The 22,792-nt window shown below is 34.0% G+C and overlaps 2 protein-coding genes across 7 annotated transcripts in view; one reads left to right on the top strand and one right to left on the bottom strand.

The window, feature by feature from the left end:
• The first annotated feature begins 3,079 nt into the window (after positions 1-3,079).
• LOC117109398 lies at positions 3,080-6,595 on the top strand. Its single transcript, XM_033251735.1, has 3 exons — positions 3,080-3,636; positions 3,966-4,069; positions 5,573-6,595. Exons 1-3 carry the CDS (start codon positions 3,354-3,356, stop codon positions 5,768-5,770), a joined length of 585 nt encoding a protein of 194 aa, XP_033107626.1. The 5' UTR covers positions 3,080-3,353; the 3' UTR covers positions 5,771-6,595.
• A 6,013-nt stretch (positions 6,596-12,608) lies between these two features.
• LOC117109368 (3'-5' exoribonuclease 1-like) overlaps positions 12,609-22,792 on the bottom strand; it is an 11,905-nt gene continuing 1,721 nt past the window's right edge. For 2 of the 6 annotated variants that reach the window (XM_033251711.1, XM_033251702.1), the window contains exons 2-7: positions 17,976-18,004; positions 17,267-17,404; positions 16,304-16,387; positions 15,459-15,577; positions 14,668-14,840; positions 12,609-14,406 (exon numbers count right to left, since the gene is read on the bottom strand). In XM_033251711.1, coding sequence (XP_033107602.1) covers positions 14,255-14,406; positions 14,668-14,840; positions 15,459-15,577; positions 16,304-16,387; positions 17,267-17,404; positions 17,976-17,978 — 669 coding nt within the window. In that variant the 5' untranslated portion in view covers positions 17,979-18,004 and the 3' untranslated portion in view covers positions 12,609-14,254. Of the gene's footprint in view, positions 14,407-14,667; positions 14,841-15,458; positions 15,578-16,303; positions 16,388-17,266; positions 17,405-17,975; positions 19,498-22,792 lie in introns of those variants that run through there. The other 4 variants (XM_033251696.1, XM_033251688.1, XM_033251681.1 and 1 more) reach the window with 4 other exon arrangements.

Below are 22,792 nucleotides of genomic sequence, written 5' to 3'. Positions count from 1 at the left end.
CTTTGTCCACACCAAATTGTCTTTCTTTTTTTTTTCTTTTTTTTTTTTTTTTTTTTTTTTTTTTTTTTTTTTTTTTTTCTTTTTTTTTTTTTTAAATTTAAGATTAGTTTTATTATTTAAGATTAATTTAATATTTAGATTAGTCCGGGAGCCTAATTACAGGCCTTGGCCTCTTTGGTCACGCGCGTATTCTTGGCCTGTTCTGATTGGTTGTTAAGTTTGATTGACACTCCGGAAAGATTCATTTAAATGTACGTGTGCTCATTAAAAGTTGATGGTCACACACGCGTGCTAGAATGCTAGAGAAAATACGTACCAATGAAGTCGGCATTGCTTTTAAAATTTTAAAATGCAATAACCATAATCGTACTTATACGTAAGAAGATTCCGAAAGGAGGTTACAGTAATACATAATTTAAAATCCAAAGTCGATGTGTATTATGTTTGTCACAAGACGTAAACAATCGTGCTTGTAGTCTATTGACTAAAGTTAGCCTAATAATAGTGTGGTCTGTATTGCTCATGGAATTCCCCTCCTGATCTCACGGGCAATAAAAGAACACTTTAGTAACAGGAACCAAATTTAACGACTTCACAAGCGTGTCAAACTTTCGGTTCGGCAGCTTACAGTCTAAACGGTTATATATAGGTCTAAATAAGCTTTAATGTAAACGTTATAGTACGTTTAAATAGTACCATTCCATGCTATTTGATTTTAAATTATTTTTTTTTATCAAACTTTTATGACAAAAATTGAACATTCATACTGAGAAATGTGGACTGACACTATACAAAAAGTTCCAAAACGGTCAGCCTATTAATATTGTCATGATATAGCCTAATTAAACAGCATACTGCAACGTCTAGTATATACGGTATCCACTTAGTGGCTAGGTAATTTCTTTGAAATAAATTACATCATAAAACGTATATAATCTTGTTGGCACGCCATCGGATATTCGTGTGGCATTCTTAAGAACATCCTTGTATAAGGGTATAGGGTTAAGGACGCGAGGAATTGTTTTTACATGTTCAAAGCCATAACCACAATTTTGGCGCCATTTAGGTAGCAACGCAACGCGCCCACACTAAGTAAATCCTGTCCTATTTTATAGTATGAGTTCTTGCTCCAACATTTTGGCGTAACGATTTCTTGTACGAATACTAAGTTTATTTTACATGTAAACATGTAAAGAAATGTAAAAACATTTAGGTCAAATCAATATTGCGTATTATAAAAAATGCTATCGCTACAAAACCATTATATTAAGACTTCTAAAGCTCTGTTCAGATTACCAAGTTTTTTTCTGAGCAAAAATGTTGTATTCATATATATATTCATCCTGTGCCTATATATGGTCATAATGTGATTCATCATGACCATATTTAGGCATGTCACACGTTTTCGTCAAATAAAATTAGTCTGGACAGGGCTTAAATAGTGAAGTGTTTATTCAAGTGTGGCGCCAAGATTTGCCCGACCGGGGTTCAGAGGACCTCGACGGGGGCAAGATGTCCTCGACGGGAGCAAATTGGGCGTGGTCAGGCGTCGCTTTCAAATTGTTTGAAAAGTGATTAATTTAGGGGTTTCAAATACTTATTTAATCGATTAATCTTATTAAGTCTACCAATATGTAGAAAATACATATAAACATTCTTTCTTCCCGACGAATTGTAATTTTCTCCTCCGGGGGGACCTGTTCCCCACCCTCGGCCCTCTGCTGGTACTAACCCTGTGTTTGTCACCGTTGGACTCGAAATATAGAAGTGCATCATGTCGAATTGTGCAATAGGTGTATAATTCATAAATAAAGTTGCATTTTCACAACGCTTTTTTGATTGATGCCTTCGTTTGGAAAGTCAACAATTTAAGATTATTAAACAAAATGTACTGGAAAATTAAATTGAAAATAACTCTTTCAGGGTGATTTGATTATTAAACCACCGTGTCTTTACCAGTCAATTAAATTGAAGACCACACAAACAAACTCTGTGGTGGTGAGACTTGATGACTTGATTTAAGTTGAATACTTAAAAAGCCTAAATTTACGAAACAACGCACACAAATAAGTAAAGGCGTAACCAAACATTGTGTGGAAACATTGAGTTAAACAAAAATAGGTTAAGGAAGTGATTAAAAATGTTAGGTTATCTGTGGTTTAACGAACCTTAAGTAATATGAACTATTGCCACTTTAAATCCATGAGGCGCGATCGTTGAACGATATATATACTGTCTCTTATACACATCTAGATGTGTATAAGAGACAGCTGCGTATACATACACACACACCAAGGTCTATACACAAAGGCAATATAGTATAAATTTTTATACGATATCATTAATCACACAATCGCATATATATATATATATATATATGTATGTATATATATATATATGTTCATTTGTTTATAAATATATATATATATATATCATTATATATAAATTATATGTATGTAATGAAAAAAGATTACTGTGTTCTATATTCTACTATCTCGAAATTTATATCTATTTATATATTTAAATTGATATAATTTTATATATTATTCATATATATTTCATTTACAACTTTACCTGTATACGTCGACGAAATTTAATGTATTACAATTGATTAAAAAGTGATATTCTCTAAAGCTTTTTGTTCAAAAATTATATGAGCCTTTGAAGTTTTATACCGATTTAGGCTATTACCTCTGACTGGTCAATAACCTATGCAGTTTACATTAAAAGGTCGGAATAAGGAGTTCTCTGATTTAACCTACTTTTAGATTAAGTAGACCTAATGTTTTTATTGAAAGCACGAAGGCATGTCTCCTTAGTAAATAACCGTATTCCACAATTAATTTCTGTCTGTAAGTAATTAGCATCCGTAACCATAAGAACCCGTGTCTATCCTAATGTTGATATTTTCTCGGTTAACGATCTTATTCGTTGAAATTTAATTGAAACAATGTCAAACTTTCTATCAACATGACAACATTTTCTTTATATTCATTAAGTTGCTTAAACAGTAGTTACATCTTCCAGAATTAATATGCAAATGCCAGTACGATCTTTCTTCTACGTCAGGTTGGATTGATTGTTATAGGCTATCGATGCCTGTTGCAATGCAGGAGGCGTGTGACCGGGTTGTTTATTGTTTAAGTTTGATGATTTTTTTTTCCGGGGTGGGAATTAAGAGTTAAATATTACTCAAGGCTATAATATTATAACGTAACTTCTGCCGGAACACATTTATTCTATATAAGTCGACTGGTGAAAGAGTTTTGTCATAGAGAATACTAACAACAAGACAGGAAAAATATAAATCCTAGATACACCGTGTACAAGCGAAACAAGCGATCATCACAACCATGCTTACGCAGACGATATCCAGCTTTCTCGTAGCACTACTTGTAGCACTTGGCTGTGTAAGTAACTCAATCGCTAGGCCAATGGACAGCAATTTAGTCGACATTTTACAATATAATTCTGCAGAAACATCGGCTGTTGTGGCTTCTGGTAGTGGCCCTTCTTTTCCTAAGAGTGTATGTGACGCTAACAGATACCAGTGTTTGCTAAGGAGTATGACCCAGTATTTTTTATCAGCAAATGAAGAAGGTCGGATGCAAACATCTCAGAGCATTGGACAGAAAGGTATATTGATATATAGCACAAAAACATATATAATATAAAAAGTGTAGTTAAAATTAGTATCAATTGTATAACAAACTGTTTTTCATCACATAGGCCAATGCCTGTAAACTCATTTTCACTGGTGCACGGTCAAATGTTACCAGGTTGTAATAATAAATGTCGGTCATAAACCTTAATATTCAAACACCATTATTGATAGTAATATTACTAATAATAAGACGAAAAGAAACCAAAAAATATAATATTATATAATGAAAAATTGTGAGACGTATTGCCTGTTAAGTCTTGCTGACTTTATCAGAGTGTCAATTGTTTTTATTTTGCTTTAGATTACTTACAATTTTCATCAGTCGGACTGTACTACTTGAAAATACAGGCTTGCCATTCTGGAAAGTATATTGCGGTGTTAAACAACACTCTCACAACAGTACAGGTAAATTAACTTGATTGCTGAGCTTTAGCATATCCTTTCTTTCGATACATTTTCAAATTTGCCGATACACTTTATATGTTTGGCAAAACACGTCATTTATTTTATGTACATTATAAATATGTTATTAGCTTCCAACTAAAACATTGTGGACCTACGAAAAACACGGCATCTTGGATGATGTTGCAAGTTAGGCTAGTCCCATGAAACGAATGTGTAAACATACTCAAACATGTGGTGTTTTTTGGGGATAAGCGCGTATTCCTGCTTCTTTCTTTTCTGGTAGCTAGTTGTTAAGTTTGACTGACACTCAGGGAAGGTCCATTCTGCGCGCCACTAGATTTTGTATAGTCTCCAAAGCCGGGTTGACTTCTTTTGCCGACGCGATATTACAGATGACATCGCGTCTTTAGAAAGTCTTTATAGTAAAAAGCATCTAAATGAACAAAGAAATAAATATTCTGAATCTGTTTTATTAGAAGTTGATAACTTTTTTAACGTATTTGAACAATGTTTGAATGTTCAAGGGGATTTCCGATCTGCCTACACAGTTGTTATAGTATTAAAATATAAAATATATATCAAATGTATAAAAAAAGGTTATTAAAAAAAATAATAAAGTGATGGTGGTGGTAATGATTATGTTGCAAAACACGTTTAAAAACCGGCAATAGTATTCATTAGAACATACACATTTAGATCGGTGGGACTCAAAAATCCTTTGGTGAGTTCAAAGTGAAATAAAATACAAACAAATTAAAAAATTCTTAACTACAAAATGATACAAAAAATTACAAAATTAATAAACAAAACATGTAATTCTTAAGTACTAAAAAAAAAGACATGTATTAGAGCTACTGATGAGGCAGGTAGCTCCTAAAAAAACATGAGAAGGAAAAACATTTCATCATCTCCCCCCCCCCCCACATATTTCGAAGAGCCACCTGTACCACCACCTAACTCTACAATAAATAAAGTAGGGTTAAACAAAATTGATTGAATACAAATGAATCAGCACAGGATCTTAATCTACGACAAGGCTTATAAATGGTTAATAAGTTCTGATCTTTTTCTCGATTTCTTGTGTCAGAGTAAAGAGCAGTAAAGCCTAAGATTTAACTTGATTTAATATTAATATTAGAGTTCAAGAATTGATCCTAAACATCAATATTCTGACTTACTTAATATAAATTCAAGTTTAATTAACTCATCTAAACGTATGTTTAGGAGAGCAGGACAAGTAAATAAATAGTAAATGTCCTCTTCATTATTTGTATTACAAAGATTGCATAAGCCATTAATGTCATCAGACCATCTAGAAACTTTACTATCTAAGGGCAATGTTTCAGAGCGAAGTTTATAAAAATTCACATGAAATTGTTAAAGTGCCCTAACTAAACTTAACACCAATAAACTAAATTACCAGCGAACTTCGATAACAAGTTGTACGCAATATTTTTTTAATAGTAAATTTAATACTAAAACTACTTTTCTTCAACTTTCTAGAAATGTGATAATCATATGGAAAGCAATTATTGTCACTGGCTTGAAAGTCACACTTTCAAGGGTACCGTCTTCAGCAACATAGCAACCGGTCAGTACCTCACTGTCACATCCGATGGAACGCCAACGCTGTCTGGAGAGTCAAATAAACACAAAAAGCGGGCAACTTTTATGAAGTACGACTGCAGTAAAAGATCATAACCACTATACCCTTTCTAAAATAAGCTATTATACCAAAAATTAATTAATTTATTCGTATGCATTCCATGTTATTAGTATTGACTTGTAATTCGATTTAGATCATAATGTTGCAATGGGGTTTTTTTTATATTTATCAAAATTTTTATTCTTTATAAACTTTCTTATTTTTTTTATGTTTATTGTATTTATTTGTTTTATTCTTTATTTAATAATTGCTGACATTTTTGTATGAACGTTTATGCTTAGTAGGCCTATGCTATATTGTGGATGGGAAGAGTGTTAGGAAAATTCAGTTGAATTTATTAATTATAGTAATTGACATCAATTTTATTAATCTAATTATTATAATTATTATTATTTATTGCGAATCACAAGGTATTTTTATTTACTTATTTATTTTTTTTTGTATTTAATTGTCTATTCCTCTTTATTATTGCTAACATTTGTGTATAAACGTATCGTATATGCTAAGTATGATACATAAATTGTGGATTGGAAGACAGTCAGGGTAAATCAGTTGAATTTATCAATTATGGAAATAATTGTACAAACATTAATTTTAGTAATCTATTCTATCTAATATATATATTTATTGCGAACAACAGTGGTTAATAGATAATATTTATATGCATTGCTGGTTATCTAATTTGTATTTTTATCAATGCCATTATGTATTCACACCTTGCAAACATAATTATTATCTTAATAATTTATAAATTTATGTAGATTTTGATTGTTGATCAATCGATACTGGTTTTTTGTAAGAATTGGAACATCATTTTCAATTTAAAAAAGACTAATAGAATAAATTTAAACAGAAAAAAATTATATTCTCTTTTGAGTTATATGTGCGCTTTTTACGTACTGATTTACAAAGTATATGTTGGAATATAATATTCAATATTTTATTTGACATTACACTTTGTAAAGCAGCGCATTGTGTTTATTCATGTGGGCAGCTCTATAGACAATACTTTTTTTTATCGGGTTTATTTTGAAACAGCGACGCCAACTCATTGAAGGAATTCCGGCTGCCTAGCAGCACGCACACTGCATAACTATGTAGCGCGATGCGTTGGCTCTCTGAAAGTCCCCCTGAGTTGTAGTTGCCAAGTTATCGGAATTTTTCATTTCAAATTTCGCGAACATGTTCTATAAATAATGTAATTGAAAAACTGTAAAGCTCTGTCTAAATTTTTTTTTTTTTAACAAAAAACTGTATTCACATATTATATAGTCATGATGTGCCTATATACGGCCATGATTTGTTGTCATCCTGACCATGTTTAGGCAGGTCACTCTTTTTTGTCAAATCAAAATTGATAGTGTGGACAGGGCTTAAGGCTAAAAGCCGACGCGATCATTATGGATTACGCAACGCCGTCACGCGCGCGCAACGTTCCGCTCAGACTACAACCGACAATCAGCAAACGGTGTTGCGTTGTCAAAAATACTAGCTATGTTTATGGAGTGGTGGTTTTATGGTGCAATGGTATACTGCAAATATATACAAAATATTGACAGTAATGTATGTGTGTGGGTGGCTTTAATGTCGCTTATTACATTATCAATCACTTACGCATCATGGCCGACTCATTTATCAATGGAATCTATATTCATTGGTAATGTAAGGTAATGTGATAATTAGTATTACCGTAGTCAGTGCAGCATAAAAAGATGGAAGAACACTCTACACAATTATGAAGAAAAAGAAGAAACATTGGATACTACACCAAGACAGGAAAGATAAAAATCTATAATACACCGTGCATAAGCGAATCAACCGATCACAACAATGCTTTCGTAGATTTGTTTGTTTGTTTATTTTATTGTTTTTTACCACATACACATAAATATAAATTAATCAACGATAAATATTACAATTGAAATTGCATTTTATAAACAAAAAAAAAGTGTGCAGTAGGTCAAAATAAGTTTGTAAAACAAAATTTAAGACATGGCCACCAATAATAAATAATAATATAAATAAACAATATTAAATAATAGGAATAATAATACTAATAATAATAATAGTAATAATAATAATAATAATAATAATAATAATAATAATAATAATAATAATAATAATAATAATAATAATAACAATAATTAACAACAATAAAAACAGCAATAATATATTGATATTCAGCTTTTGCCTTGATATTAGTTTCTGACACGAAAGCACAAAAATCAAAATATACCATTCTTCTGCAATTAGTACGCATTTAACGCAACAGGGCGGGAAGACGGGTGGATGGTGGGTTTGTGCTCATCAGATCGTGAAGACCACAGTAGGCCTAAACGCTTAACCCGAATTCCCGTTGTCGACGGCTCCCCGTCATCTTGCGTAAAGTGCCTGTTAAGCCACATGGGCCACTGTTCGACAGTCACAGAAATTTCAGTTCCCACATATTTTGGCCTTCATTTTGTACAACGTTAATTGATGCTCTTAGCCGTCGATTTCAATGCAAACCAAATTGGGGTGGGCCGAATACGTCTCTCAAATTTAATATACAGTGTATTTAGTTCATTTGGTGAATTCGCAGGTGTCAAATTGTGGATCGCAGGATGTGACAATCCTACTCTGTTGTAAAAAAAATAAATAGAAAAAAAAAGGGACACACAAGGACATTGATTGAGAGTGATTATTATAATATATAAACAATATACTATTATCTATATTATATTTGGCGATGTTACAAACATTAATGGTTATTACTATGATACCATTCATGTTTTGGTCAACGTTATAGCCATTTTATTTACAGTATTCAATAATTATGTGTGAATAGCAATTCGTGCCTTCAATTAAAAAACATCGAGTATAAATTCTGGCTGAATACCAGTTGTTTCCCATTTCGAAAGAAACTATGCCAATTGTAGCCTACTTGACTGCACAAATAGAAAGTCAATATTCACAACAAACTACTCGGAAGTCTTAAGTATTATAGGTGTAGAACTGTCTCACTGAAAAAATGCCGGGAACTGAAAATTGCATGCGTTTAGAAGCGTTTTTGAATGCCACACATGGAGACAAAAATTCAGAGCTTAGATGAATTTGCACACTCTTAACTGTTTCGTAGCATGTGATGCTAATGATCTGTTTGGTTTGTTCTCTACACATTCGATAAAGTAGTGTAAACGCCTGAATTCTGTATGAAGTTAAATTTATGTTATGTCTGTTTTTTAAAACTAAGCGATAAGCATTAGTTATCTGACTTAAACATTTGAGTGTCTGATAGCAATCGTATTAATATAAATTCATAACATTATAAGTTAAGAACGAAATCAAGAATTAGCATTGTGATAGTGTTAGTACGTGGCACCAGGGTTTGCCCAAAGGGGAGGCCGATGTATCCGACGAAAAAAAGTATGTATGACAATTTAGGGGTTTCAAGGGCTTATTTAATCGGATTTTGGGTCTACTATATATATATATATTCCCGACTAATTGTAGTTTTTCTCCCCGACGGGAGGCCATCTCTCCCCCACCCTAACCCCCTCCCACGCTGGCGCCACCGCTGGATAGTGTAGTGAGTTTTTAAGATACACACGATTTGAGGAGATAACTTGCTAAAGTTTATCTTTGCTAAAGTTTATCTATTGTCACACCCATCAAACCATAACGTGCATTTGTTATGCCATTATACCCTATATAACTACCGATAACAAAATTTGTAGATCTAAATGTATATAGCCGGCCTACATTATTTTAGAATGTTTCATTGCATTAAATACGACAACGACCAGTAACGTTGATAAAATAGATTAGTGATTTTTAATATATGTTATTTAAACTAGGCGCATACTATACAGAAACCCTAGTGTATGTTCTGACATCTAGTCAAAACATTGTTTTCAACGAAATTTAATCCAGAAACGTGCGCCGGCTGGGAGGTTGTAGGCCCTACTTGCTTTCTTGGCAGAACTTTGACGTAGGCCTACTGTAGTTCTTATTGTTTAGGCTTGAAATATAACAAGATTAGACTAAGAGAAATATTTTATTTTGATGAGCGTTGCATTTTTAGAATAAGGTGACTACTCTATGATGATATCAGATGATTTGTATTTCTGGGCTTGGGTGAAATAACATTTTAATTCAAGCATCTAGACTTACTAAAGACACTCATTCACTTGATAATGTTCGTGAGTCTCGAAACGACAGGTTCGGTCCCTAATGTATTTTCCTACTTCTTTGCAAATCACTTAACTTGTATACCTACGCTTAACTTAAGCCCCTTACCTTCAAAATTTCACTATTTTTATAGAAAAAAATGCATGTGCATTACTCTATTTATTATAAACAATGGAAAGATATTGGTATAAATTTTAGTTTTACGCAAAAGAATAAAAAAAAGAAGAGAAATACAGACTATTTCTCATAGAAGATTACCATTTTCTAGACGAATTCTTCGTTACTAGGCAAATTCGGAGGTTGTAGATCGCATCCGCTGGAATGCTCTCGCTTTTACTTATACGTTATACAATCAATAAAGTGCGCCCTCTTTAATGAAATTGGTTTTTGTCAAAGATCTTATAAACACAAGATAGCGTTCTCCGGGATTTACGCGTGCAAATTCTGTAATAAGGCATGAATGGCGCCCTCTTGCTAAATTGGAAACTTTTGACCCTTGACCGCTCTGATCTGACCATACAGTACACCGCCTGTGAACAGCAGAACAGGAACCATCTCAGATCCATGGCAACAAATAGGACGCCCTCTTCAAAAACTTATTACTTTTTCTCTTCGGTAATAGCGCTTGAATGGCGCCCTCTTGCTAAATGGGAAACTTTTGAACCTTGACCGACGCTTCTATTTGTTACGCGTAAATCGCGGAGAACGCTATCTTGTGTTTATAAGATCTTTGCATTAAACCCTGTCTCTTATACACATCTTCAATAGTACTGACATTCTGTAATAAGGCATGAATGGCGCCCTCTTGCTAAATTGGAAACTTTTGACCCTTGACCGCTCTTACCACACCGTACACCGCGCGACTTTACCTTAGGGTATCAATCCTGTGAACAGCAGAACAGGAACCATCTCAGATCCATGGCAACAGATAGGACGCCCTCTTCCAAAGCTGAATACTAAGCTTTTTCTCTTTGGTATAATAGCGCATGAACGGCGCCCTCTTGCTAAATTGGAAACTTTTGAACCTTCACCGACGCTTTTATTTGTTACGCGTAATTCGCGGAGAACGCTATCTTGTGTTTATAAGATCTTTAGTTTTTGTACTTTGCAGCAGCGTGACCACTGCTTGGGTATTTACCCAAGATCTTGGGTATTGACTTGGTCTTGGGTTCTTAGGTATTTTATTTTTACTAAGAAAATTAAAAAAAATATATTTTTGTCAAAGAAGAAAAAGAATTAAGAAGTAACAAAGTACATTTCAGTCCATTCAAGTGAGCAAAACTCAATGAAGTGCACATATTATTGTTAATTGACTGAGAATAGCTATAAACATGGCTTCAAAACTGTTTATTTGTGATTTGCGTTGCCATTGATCTTACCTAATTTATGCCATTACATAAAAAACTTGATCACTGATCTACTGATAACACTGGCCGACTGAGGGCGTATTTTTCTATCCGTAATAATTTTAATAATACACAAACAATTACAATGAAAAAATGGTTTATAAATTGAACTAAAAGGGAAACTATACATGCGAAAAACACGTGTTTTTCAAATTGTAATGCATTTTCAAGAAGCTTGGGTAATTTTGGGCAATTTTTGCTGAATCTTGGGTAATTTCGACCCAGTCATTGGGTATATCAAAAATTGTGAGTGGTCACGCTGCTTTGCATGCAGAATCGCATCTCGCACACTGCGATCGATCGAGTAGGCCTAAACTTATGTTTGTTTAATTGTCAAAGTCTCAGTCAGAATCTTTTTTTTTTAAAGATTTGAAATAATTCCTATGAAATGTTATCAATACTAGCAACGTAAAATATTATGTCGGCCATTTTTATGTGTGATAACAGAACCTAAATCGAGGTAAGGCTAGGCTTAGCCTAGCAGTGGTTTGATAGGCTAATGTTTTCGGCGCCTACCATGTTTCTTCGCAGACCTATCACAAAATCAAGCATGAAAAATCCATTCGCATTTATTTTTTTGTGTGGAACACAAAAGAAATTCCAATTACTAATTTCAGATTTTTTCATGTTTAGGAATGCTCAGTTTAATTAGCAATTTCGTATTACATCTATAAATCTTTATAACATACATAAAAATCAGATTTTTCTTAACAACTGAAATCTTTCCGGGAATGGGGCTATAAATTGTATACCTAAGCTTTATTTGTAATTACGTATTTTGCAATATTTACTGATGTGGATAAGGTTCGATCAAATAAGTATGTATTGTCAAAGTCTATATTTGCACGAAATTGATAACAGTAATAGGTCCAATACGTTCATTGTGCAATAGTAAAAGTTGCTATAAGCGTGGCATGATTATGTATTTCTGCAGAATCTCGTCAAGAGGACTTTTAAAAACAACCACAAGAAATAAAAAGTCTCTAGTGCAGTGGGTATCTCTAATGCTATTGCATAATAAGGTTGATTAATAATAGAAATTTGCCAAGAGATAAACATGAAATGAAGGGTGCCCTATCTCATATCTTCCTTGCGCGTTTAATTCCGTAGATATTAATCGTGCAATGTATTTTGCAATATTTACCGATGTATGATAATAATGTTTGATCAAATTAGTAAGATTCTGTATTTCTGCAGAATCTCGTCAAGTGGAATTTTAAAAACAACAAGAAATGAAACGTCTCGAGTGCAGTGGGTTACTACTAACTTTTAAACATTTAAGCTAATTCTTTCCAGGTTAATTTTAGAATAATTTATTATTTCTTTTCCAAAATCTCGATTTTGCTTTCATTACATTTCCTAAAATATTGCCATTGTGGCCTAATATCCGCTTGAGTTACATTTCACAATATGTAAAGAGAGGACGATGCACCTTGAGCTATGAATTTTACTCAATGTTCGTATGACTTAAAATACCCCAAACTATTTTCTGACAGGCTGTGTTCTTTTACCACTAACGTGGTTAGGCGCTGGTCTCAAATTCATTATTGTGAATAATATTTATGTATTATAGTCTAATATTATTACAATAAGTTATATTCCTTATTCTGATGTCTATTTCTTGATGTGATACCTATACTAAATTGATGACAGCTCATAAACCATTCTACAGTCTTTATTAATTATAAAATTGAAGTAAGAAATAGATACACAACGTGTCAATAGCTTCATATTCTGCTAGCTCGAAGTACTGTATATCAACTTTACAAGACATCTTAAATAAAATTCCTATTATAACAGATTGTTTTTAGTCTTCTGCTTCTATTTGGTACTTCCTAGCATTTGTAGCCTAATTTACAGGATTAAATCTGATGAGGGGATTTTACAGGGGTTGATGGTTACAAAAGTGGTTCTTAGGCCTTACTCGATCTTTTACTGAACTATCCAGCAATTGTTTTTGTGCTAGTGTCGTGAGTTTTCTCGTGAATTTAGATCATGAGCAACAATCTTTAGAAAATTTAGCCTCAGGAAATAGGGCTTTATTAAAAAACAGGTCTCCTTTGCTGAATTTATTGTAGCCTCCGTCTATACAATTTATGTGATTCCTGATGATGACATAATTAATGTCGAAATATTGAATCCCGACAGGATGGCGTGCATTTCGATACTTGGAGTATGTATTATACTATCTTATCTGAGATTATTCAGTGGACCTTTTGGTTACGTGTTTCAATTCCTGTATATTATTCAGCATCTTGTATTATATCAATTGTATAGAAATAAAAGTATATTTGATTTGATTTGAGTTAAAGACCACTTTTTGAACCAGGGGTTTCATGGTCTTAAGCAGCTTTGGTCTTAATTTTTTTTAAATAAAATATTTTCATAAAAATAAACGTTGAACGTTCACTTGGGCCACATAAGTGTATAAATACAAGACTCATTTGCAGAAATTTATTGTAGCCTCCGTCTATACAATTTATGTGTTTCAATTACTGTATTTTATTCTGCATCTTGTATTATATCAATTGTATAAAATAAAAGTATTTGATTTGTCTTGAGTTAAAGACCACTTTCTGGTCTTTACAACTAGAGGGTGATCTGCATGCATATTTAATATTGAGTTTAAATCTTGCAGGAGGCATACTTTTTCTTATATTTAACAATGATGTATGGCTATTTCTGTCACTTACTTGAGTATACAATGCAAAACATATCTCAAATGGAACGGAAGTTAATTTGACAATAAAGATTATATCGTGTATTATCGTATCCATCTATTGTTTGTCATTAGGAATGCGGCTGCATTTGCAAATATACCAGAACACGACACAAAACTAATAGTTGATTTTCCCTAACATTCATTAGTAGACTTGCCTGTCTTTGAACAATTTTGACATATCTATATATTTCACTACACGACCAATGCACATCATTCGCTTTTTAAGTGAAAAATCTTACTTCCCAATTCGTTCTTAATATTTCGTTTGACCGAAATTCGAATCTAGGACGAAATTTTCGAAGACCTTTCATTATCTTCACAACAAGTTTTGCGTCATCTAAGGCTCGATGGAGCTGACCATCCATTGGAATGTCTGTGGAATACATATATAGAATTACAAACATTAGGCAGTGTTTATTTAGCCGGTAGTAATGTATCTTCTCGTTTACAAAGCATTTTCGTCATGATTAGTGAGGGTGCACTTGAACCATAAGCTTAAGGATACAAAAGTTCGAGTTTAGACGGAAAAATAAATATTAAAGTAAACATTATCAATAACTGGATTAAATATAATTTTTGTTATTATAAATTATAAAATGAACATAATTAACATAATTGTTGCTATATATCATACTTAAAATTGCCAACATTTCAGTGATACTATTCGATTTCTTATCAGCCTTCCGCGTATGTGGTAGAACTTTGGTGAAGTGTTTTTTTATGTTGCCAAAACTTTTTGCCCATTCCGGATACTTGAGCTTGGACTGTATGCACTGATATCGTATGTACTGGTTACAATCAAAAACACTAAAAAGAACATGATAGTCATAATGTTGATACAGTAATGACGATATTGATGATAATAGTAATGGAGTGTCAATTAAAAACTGACCAATCGGAACATGACTAGGAATACGGGCGTGTCCTACAAACACACGTGTTGTCCCACAGAAAAAAAATCATTATTAAAATAGTAATTTCATAAATATTTGTGATAGATTTGAATAAAACAATCATCATCATTACCATCATAATTATCATCATTATTAATATTTTTATCATCATCATTATTAAAATTATCATCATCATCATCATCATCATTATCATCTCCTTCACATCACCAACACCATAATCACCTTCATCATCATGTTAATATTCACAAATCACATCCATCTTTATTAACATTATCATTGACAATTGACATGTAAATCTTTAAAGCCGGGCACTCGACTCTATGAAAACTCAACTCGACGACGCGTGCGCAACTGATCGTTTTTAGTGACGATCCGTTCAGACGACCACCGACAATCAGCAGACGGCGTTTCGTTGTCTAGCGCTCATAGGAAGCGGAGTTGGTTTCGTCGTGCGTCGTGCGACGGTCGTACGACGCAGGGAGTGCCCGGCTTTAAAGAGTGAAATTTATACCCGTCTGTGATAAGAGTAAAGTTTTGCATTACTGGTTGAAGTATTAAACCATTTTCCCTCATCCATGTTAACATCCGTCCGTACACCTCTGGAAATTTGCCTGCTCTGTCAACATCTGCCTTATATGCAAAACAAAATATTCATGTTAAATACGTACTTTTATTTCATTGTTATGACAACAATTATTCCACTAGAAAGTCAGCTATAGAGAAGAAAAACATTGGAAGACAATACTGTACAGTAAACAAAAACATATGAAAATAAAACTGAGAGATGAGAAAAAAAAAGCATGAAAAGTTTTTAATCATTCTTTATTCACAAATAATTAAATTGCACTAAAGAAAGTTAAACGTTCAATCAAAGTCCAAGTTTGGAAAGCAAATAAGTTAGGAAAAAAACAACCAATATACAAAGTTAAAATACAACAATGGCAAAACTTATATAATATTTTTCTTCCTAGTATGTACGATTATCCATGTTAGATTATCCATGTCGTTCCATATTTACACATATACATAATTATATTTTAACATACCAGAACAATATTGCATAAAGTTTATTTTAAATTCTTGGGATGAATTAAATTTACTCATTAATTTAATTCGAATTTCGTTGTTTTTTTTTTTATATAACCCCAACTTTAAAACAAATTAATTTACAATGGTAACTATATTCTTGCACTACTCGATAATGTCCACATTTGGAAAATGTTTGTTCACTAGCCAAAAGACTATTGGATTCAAAATGTACCATGAGCTCGTATAAATAAATTCTATCGTTTTATTATTTAGATGACAGGGATAGCAGGCTGTTTTCCTCTATTTCAGTTAATATTACTGCCTTACCTGAGTGATTTTCGTGAGTTCCAGGCAATATGGCGTCAAGTTTGCATTAATAACCGGTTGGACATATTCTTGAAATTCACTGACCTAATATGAAAACACAGAGGAACTCATAATGTTGGATAGATAGTTAAATGAATAACATTTTAAAAGACTATTAAAGAATCTTATGCACCTCCAAATACGGCCACTGAGCCTAATTTCAGTGAAACAGATCATACTTTAGTCAAGTATCAGTACAATACATCTCATTATTGAATAACCAAATAAGATTGCAAAAAGGAAGTAAGATCCCCCATCGTAAACATATTAGCGTTCGATTTGAAAATACAACATTATTTATTTATTCAGTAATGTGTAACATCGGAAATACAGAGAAATTGAGTTGGCTCATGCAACGCATAGAGAAAAATAAGACAGATTGTAAACTTATTAGGCCTATAAACTATGAATTAAGTGCCCTAATGACAGATGGATAAAAAAATGATCTTGATCTATTGGTGGTGGTAGGCAGGGCTCTATAACGTTGCCTATTCATCATTATGTTGAAATACTGTGGCCCTACATAAAATCCGGGATAAGATTAATCGTTAATGAGTGATTGTGAATTGTTTAGAAAACATCCGTTGAACAAACTTTCTATTGATGATTAGTGAGACCCAGTCACAAGGTAAGCACGATTTACAACTTATACCATCTTTATCCTAGGATTTTATGCTAATTGAAAATATTTTTATTTATTTATAGTAGGTCTAATATTTAATTATAACATCAAATATGAAATAGCTATAGAATATAAAACCCAATTTATACTACTATTACCACTGCGGACTCGCATAGTAAACACAATTTAGGCATATTACTTTAAATACGGCAACCTACCTGCCTACAAACACTAATTTACCTTGATCTGGAATGGATACGGTACTATTTTAACGCTGCATGTAGGGAAAAACGAATTCTTACCTTTTCTAGGTTTGAATTCAATATAATGGCTCCGACTTCGATGATTTCAGTTTCCCAGTCCTGTTGTGGAGGATAAATACATGTCGCTTCTAAATCACAAACGAGGTAGTAAAGTGATGTACGATCCCCCAAACGTAGCTGGAAATGCAAGTAGTACTGAACTAAATCTAGGCACTTTTGTTCTTAAAATATTATGTAGAATATAAACTGCATCACCATTTTCTTGGCAGGGATATTAAAAAGGATTAACATAATAGGGAATACGGTAAGTATCCTAGATCTAATTCGCTGTATGTTTGCGTCAGGAAAATATAATAGTAGAGATGCTTGCCCTACCTGGAGTGCTATCGTATTGGATACTTAACATGTTTTTAAATACTTGCTAAAACAATTTGTAAAGTGATTAGGATGAGAGTCGAACCCATGACCTTCAGATAACTAGCCTGGTGCTCTAACTACACTAGACCACCAAACTCGCTTTTAGTGACTTAATAAAACGTCACTCCTATGACATTTTCTTGACGCAAACACACATCGAAATAGCATTGCAGTACTGTTAGTCTCCTTCTATGGGATCGGATTCAACCCACTCACTGTCACAAGCCTTATGTTATGGCTTTTTGTACATAAGTCTACTTCTGTATATAAACAAGTAACACGTTTTGATTGACATGTAGAAAACAAGATAATTAAAAACTGTATAACCTACCATTATGTTGGCAGCGACTTGTACTGATGCTGAAGACGCTCAAAAATGAAATGAAGAAAAGGTCAGCCAAAGCCCCTTATATAACTTCTTTTTGTTTGTTTTTCGTTTGTAATATTATAAGTCAACAATGAAAAGATTTTGGAAATTCCCAATAGACAATTATTGACATTAATACTACAGATCCAATCACCACGCTAACGACAAAACCCAACACAATACCGGATCTGTAGGAAATAATCAACACAGTATTGGACAGAACAAGATGGAGAGGTTTTACGAACAAAGCAGAACGCGGCCGAGGCGGAAAAGTAAAAAGAGTATTTAGTAGAATGGCTGTAGGTACAGTTGCCTTGATAATGTCAAAATTTAAAATATTACTGTTTAATGTTTAACGAAATCCAATTTTCCGAAAACCAGTTTTCCGAGTTAATAGACACTTTGCCGAAACACAGTTGCCGAATATCAGTTCACCGAAATCAACACAACTCTGGCCTAGATCCACTGTAATATCCACCCAGTTTGTCAAAACCTAGTTTGCCGAATCCAAGTTTACCGAGTCAATGGACACTTTGCCGACACCCATTTTGTCGAATCAGTTCACCGACATCATGACATCTCAATTTGCCGAAACCCAGTTTGCCGAATCCAGTTTGCCTTATCCCTGTTTGCCAAATCTTGCCGTCACCATTGAACGAAAGTTAAGCATACTGTGCTTTTGAAGACCTGGTTGGTCAGAAAGTTTTTATGACCAAGCAATAACACATTTTGATGGTAATTATGTGTTGTAATTAACTACACATTTACACTGAAATTAGGCTAAGAGGAATATATATGTATCAATTTTAGACCAAAATATAAACGCCCCTCCGCAAATAAATGCCTCCCCTCAAAAGCTCTACTCAACAATAAATACCCCAGGGTGTTTGTCCGACGTAATCGTCCAGAAACAAAAATAATAATTGGATATCCAAATAACGTTATTTTGATTGCCAATCCGTAATATTGTGGTCTAAAAAACACAGGAAGCTAAGTTGGATTCGTCGACTGACGCGTCGTACGACAGTCGTACGACGCAGTGAGGGTCCGCGTAATAACACAAGATACCGACGATTTTTGTAAATTCCAGAGATAGGCCAACAATGATGGCTAATCAGCTTGCTTATCAGTTTTGCTAATCTTATCTTAATGACCTGACATGGAAATCAGTTGTGTGTGAAATACCTATTACGGTCTATAATTTGGAAAATCCAAATTCATTGCTATAAGCGTCAGTTAAAAAAAAATTTGATTCTTGAATTCCCGAATTCTGATGTGTCTTTTGAGGACTTTTAAATCCTTCAAAATTCAAGGTTTTTCCCCTCTTGAAAATGATTCCATGAATCAATGAACCCCAATGAGAAAGGGGTCCCGGTTGCATTATTTTTCCCCAATACAGTTCAGGCAGAAATTATAGAGGGCACTATCTAAGGTCATTTAGGTGAACTGATAACATGAATAATGCATGCATGCTTGACACTTCTCGATCGCGAGTCGCGAAAGTGTTCGCTGCTTGTGGAATATATGAAAGCTACGGCGTAGTTAAGCCACCCTGACACTTGCACGATTTTCTTTCCCGCACTGGCGCGCACTTCGGCGTGCCATTGATTAAAGTCTTCGGAAAACAAGCGTGAGGAGTACGTGAAGGGTGCGGGGATGCGTGCCATGTCGTAGTGAGAATTTTAAAATTAAAAAAAAAAATTGGCACGCATCAACGTTCGTGCTGTATGCGTCAACCATGCGTGAATACTGCGCGAACTCGGCGCAAACACTGCCGACAGTGCATGTCAATGCGTGTCAATGAAGAATGCTCTTCCTCTTGCTGCCTTTTCTCCTGATCTTTCAGAAGTAAGAGTCCTGCAGTTACCAGACATAAACACCTTCTCTGCTCTGCAATTAAGTGTTTCTGGAATTTGGCACGTTGTATTGCGAGTGTGCTGCCAAGGCGGGACAAAGCGTGACCAAAGTTGCCACGACGACTTCACCCATGCGCGAACAATACTTAACTTATGCGTAAACAAGTAGTGTAGTGCCATTACGTGTCAATACGTGCCACTGCGGCCCATTTTTGGCCGCGCATGCGTAGATGGTGTGTGACGTATGTTTGTACAGTGCGCGAACAGGCCGCAAACATGGCTTCACCCCACTGAAATGGCACGCCTTGCCACAATGCTTTGCGCGCAATACGGGGACAAAAGTCGTGCAAGTGTCAGGGTGGCATTATGGCATGGAGAAGTTAGTTTAGAAACTAAACTTATTCCTCTATGGTTAAGGTAGGCCAAAATATCTTGGTAGTCGGTCGAGAGGGAAGTGTATACAGTCGATACAGAGTGAACTAGAATAATTGACTATTGCTGGGCAGTGTTTACGTACAACATGGTCTTTAAAAGTATAAAAGGGCAGCGCTGAATATTTGGTGGATTATTTGATTAGTGTAAAGTATAGTAACAATTATGATTATAAAGGATACAAATGTTTAGAAATGCTCAGACACACAGGTACAATTCTATGTATTGTTTTAATGTTGACTTCTTACAATAACATTTCGTTAATATTCAATATGAATAAAGGCAGAGATTATATAGCAAGCAGGTATATTATAGACACTAATTTTCGATATTCATACACATGACGTATTGTTTAGGCTGTGTCTACCCACGGAGGAAATATATTTCCTCCATGGTCTACTCAATTAAATATTGAATAGCTTTATATTTAAAACGATCAAAATCAGATGTAAGTAAAAATAGCTTGATTTACAGGCGGTTCTACAAAAATCCTTAAATACCAACCAATGAATCATGCAAAAGAATACAGAAACGCTGTCTGTCTGTTAATAGGCATGGATTTTTTTTCTCATAAAAAAAAATAAAAACAACTTATATTTGTAAAGTTGTAAGTCAACTGTGTCCGAAGTACTAGTAATTTGTTTTAGAGCATTTCTAAACGTCCTTAAGAATAAGTACTACTATACTATTGCTACGACACACACGTCATACTGTACAAGCCTAACTGTAGGCCTAGACCTACTCAAACACGGTGCCACATTCAATATAATATTAGCCTACGGTTTTTTATTAATACTTTCGAAGACCATGCGTACACAGAATGTGTCTAATGTAGTTAGATTTTTACACTGTCTTGACTACCAAGGCTTATTTTACGAAATTTTGGGCTAGTGACTCCATAGCGTTCATCCACGCATAGAACTCGATGCACCACTGACTCTGTTTCGCCAGGGACAGTCTCTATGCATATTCATGCATATCCGTTCTCCTAACTGACTTTAAAAAGCACCGTCTATAATTTCTGCCGCATCTGTATGGGAAAAAAATGATGCGTCCGTGTTCCACCGGGAAATCTCGATTTCTAAATGGCGTGAATCGAGCTCTCTCGACTTCTGAAATTTAAGGCTTTTCCCTCTTGAAAACTGTCAGGTAAATTTTTCTCATTTGTTTTTTATGTGTGTATACATACGGTACATACAAATAAATAAATAGTTGCATGCGTATACGTTTTTTTTTTCATGAATCCGTAAATTCCAAAAAGAAAGGGAGATGGGGGCTCACCCCCCCCCCACCCGGGAATAAATTCTGATTCCTGGATGGTGCGGAAAATGAGAGGCGTCTTTTAATGATTTAAGTCTTTCAAAATTCCAGGTTTTCCCCCTCTTGAAAACGATTGTATGAATCAATGAACTCCAAAGAAAAAAGTGGGTTCGGGTTCTCCATGGGAAAATGTTGATTTCTAAATGGCGGAAAATGAGCTTTCCCGACTTATGAGGTGTCTTTTAATGACATTTAAGTTCTTCAAAATTCAAGGTTTTTCCCCTTGAAAACGGTCAGGTAATTTTTTTCTCATTCTTATTAAAGTAAATAGGCCTATTATGTGTGTACCGGTATACATACTTTGCATACATATACGGTACTTTTTTCCACAAATCAATGAACCCCAAAAATAAAAGGGGGTAGGGGGTCCTCCCCCGAGATTCCTAGATGGCGCGAAATGAGTTTTCTCGACTTATAATTTTGTATTTAAGTTCTTTATTCTTTATACATATAAAAATATAAATTAAAAATTAAAACAGACAGCCAAAGTACTTTATATGAGTGTATTACAATAATTGCTTAAAATGTTAAACACAGAACACGAAATTCATGAAATTCACAAACACAAACATAAAATAGAAACAATGGATAAAAACACAGCACCAGACATAAAACCAATGATAAAAAAATAGGGGAAATAAAAAATGCATGTAAAAAACACATTAATTAAAAATTGAATTGAATTTTCTTTTTTTTTTTCTCACTGGTCCTGAAAGTTGGGTCTAGAATTCTTTTTATTTCTTTATTTTTTTTGCCCAAGGGAGGGGGGTCAGGACCCCTGATCAGTAAGATCGTAATGTTTTTTTTTTAATGCAAGGTTCTAGTTTTTATTAATTGTGATATTTTTGTTTGACAATAAGATTGGTTTTAAAAATGTTTTGAGACATAAAGTAACGTAAACTCCTAAAACTTTTGAGGGTTTGAGTCAGCCAATACTGTCATAACCACACAAAGTTATACAGGTCAAGCCGGCCCTGATTACTTGAAAATACATTTCCATACATAACTCCAAAGTTATGGACATTCTTTTTTTGAAGCTTTCGGCAGAGGAGCCATCCATCTAACACACCTTCAACTTAAAATCCTGTATCTGCCCCTGCGTTGCGTTGGAACAGAGGTAGCTGCTATTTCTGGGCATCCCTAGAATGCCATATTTTCAAATCTGTGCACATC

Source organism: Anneissia japonica, unplaced genomic scaffold, assembly GCF_011630105.1.
Source record: "Anneissia japonica isolate Jap-2015-1 unplaced genomic scaffold, ASM1163010v1 scaffold26_len2425191_cov177, whole genome shotgun sequence".
NCBI lineage: Eukaryota > Metazoa > Echinodermata > Crinoidea > Comatulida > Comatulidae > Anneissia > Anneissia japonica.
Note: the sequence above shows the minus strand (reverse complement) of the source record. Positions and strands in the feature narration are given on the sequence as shown.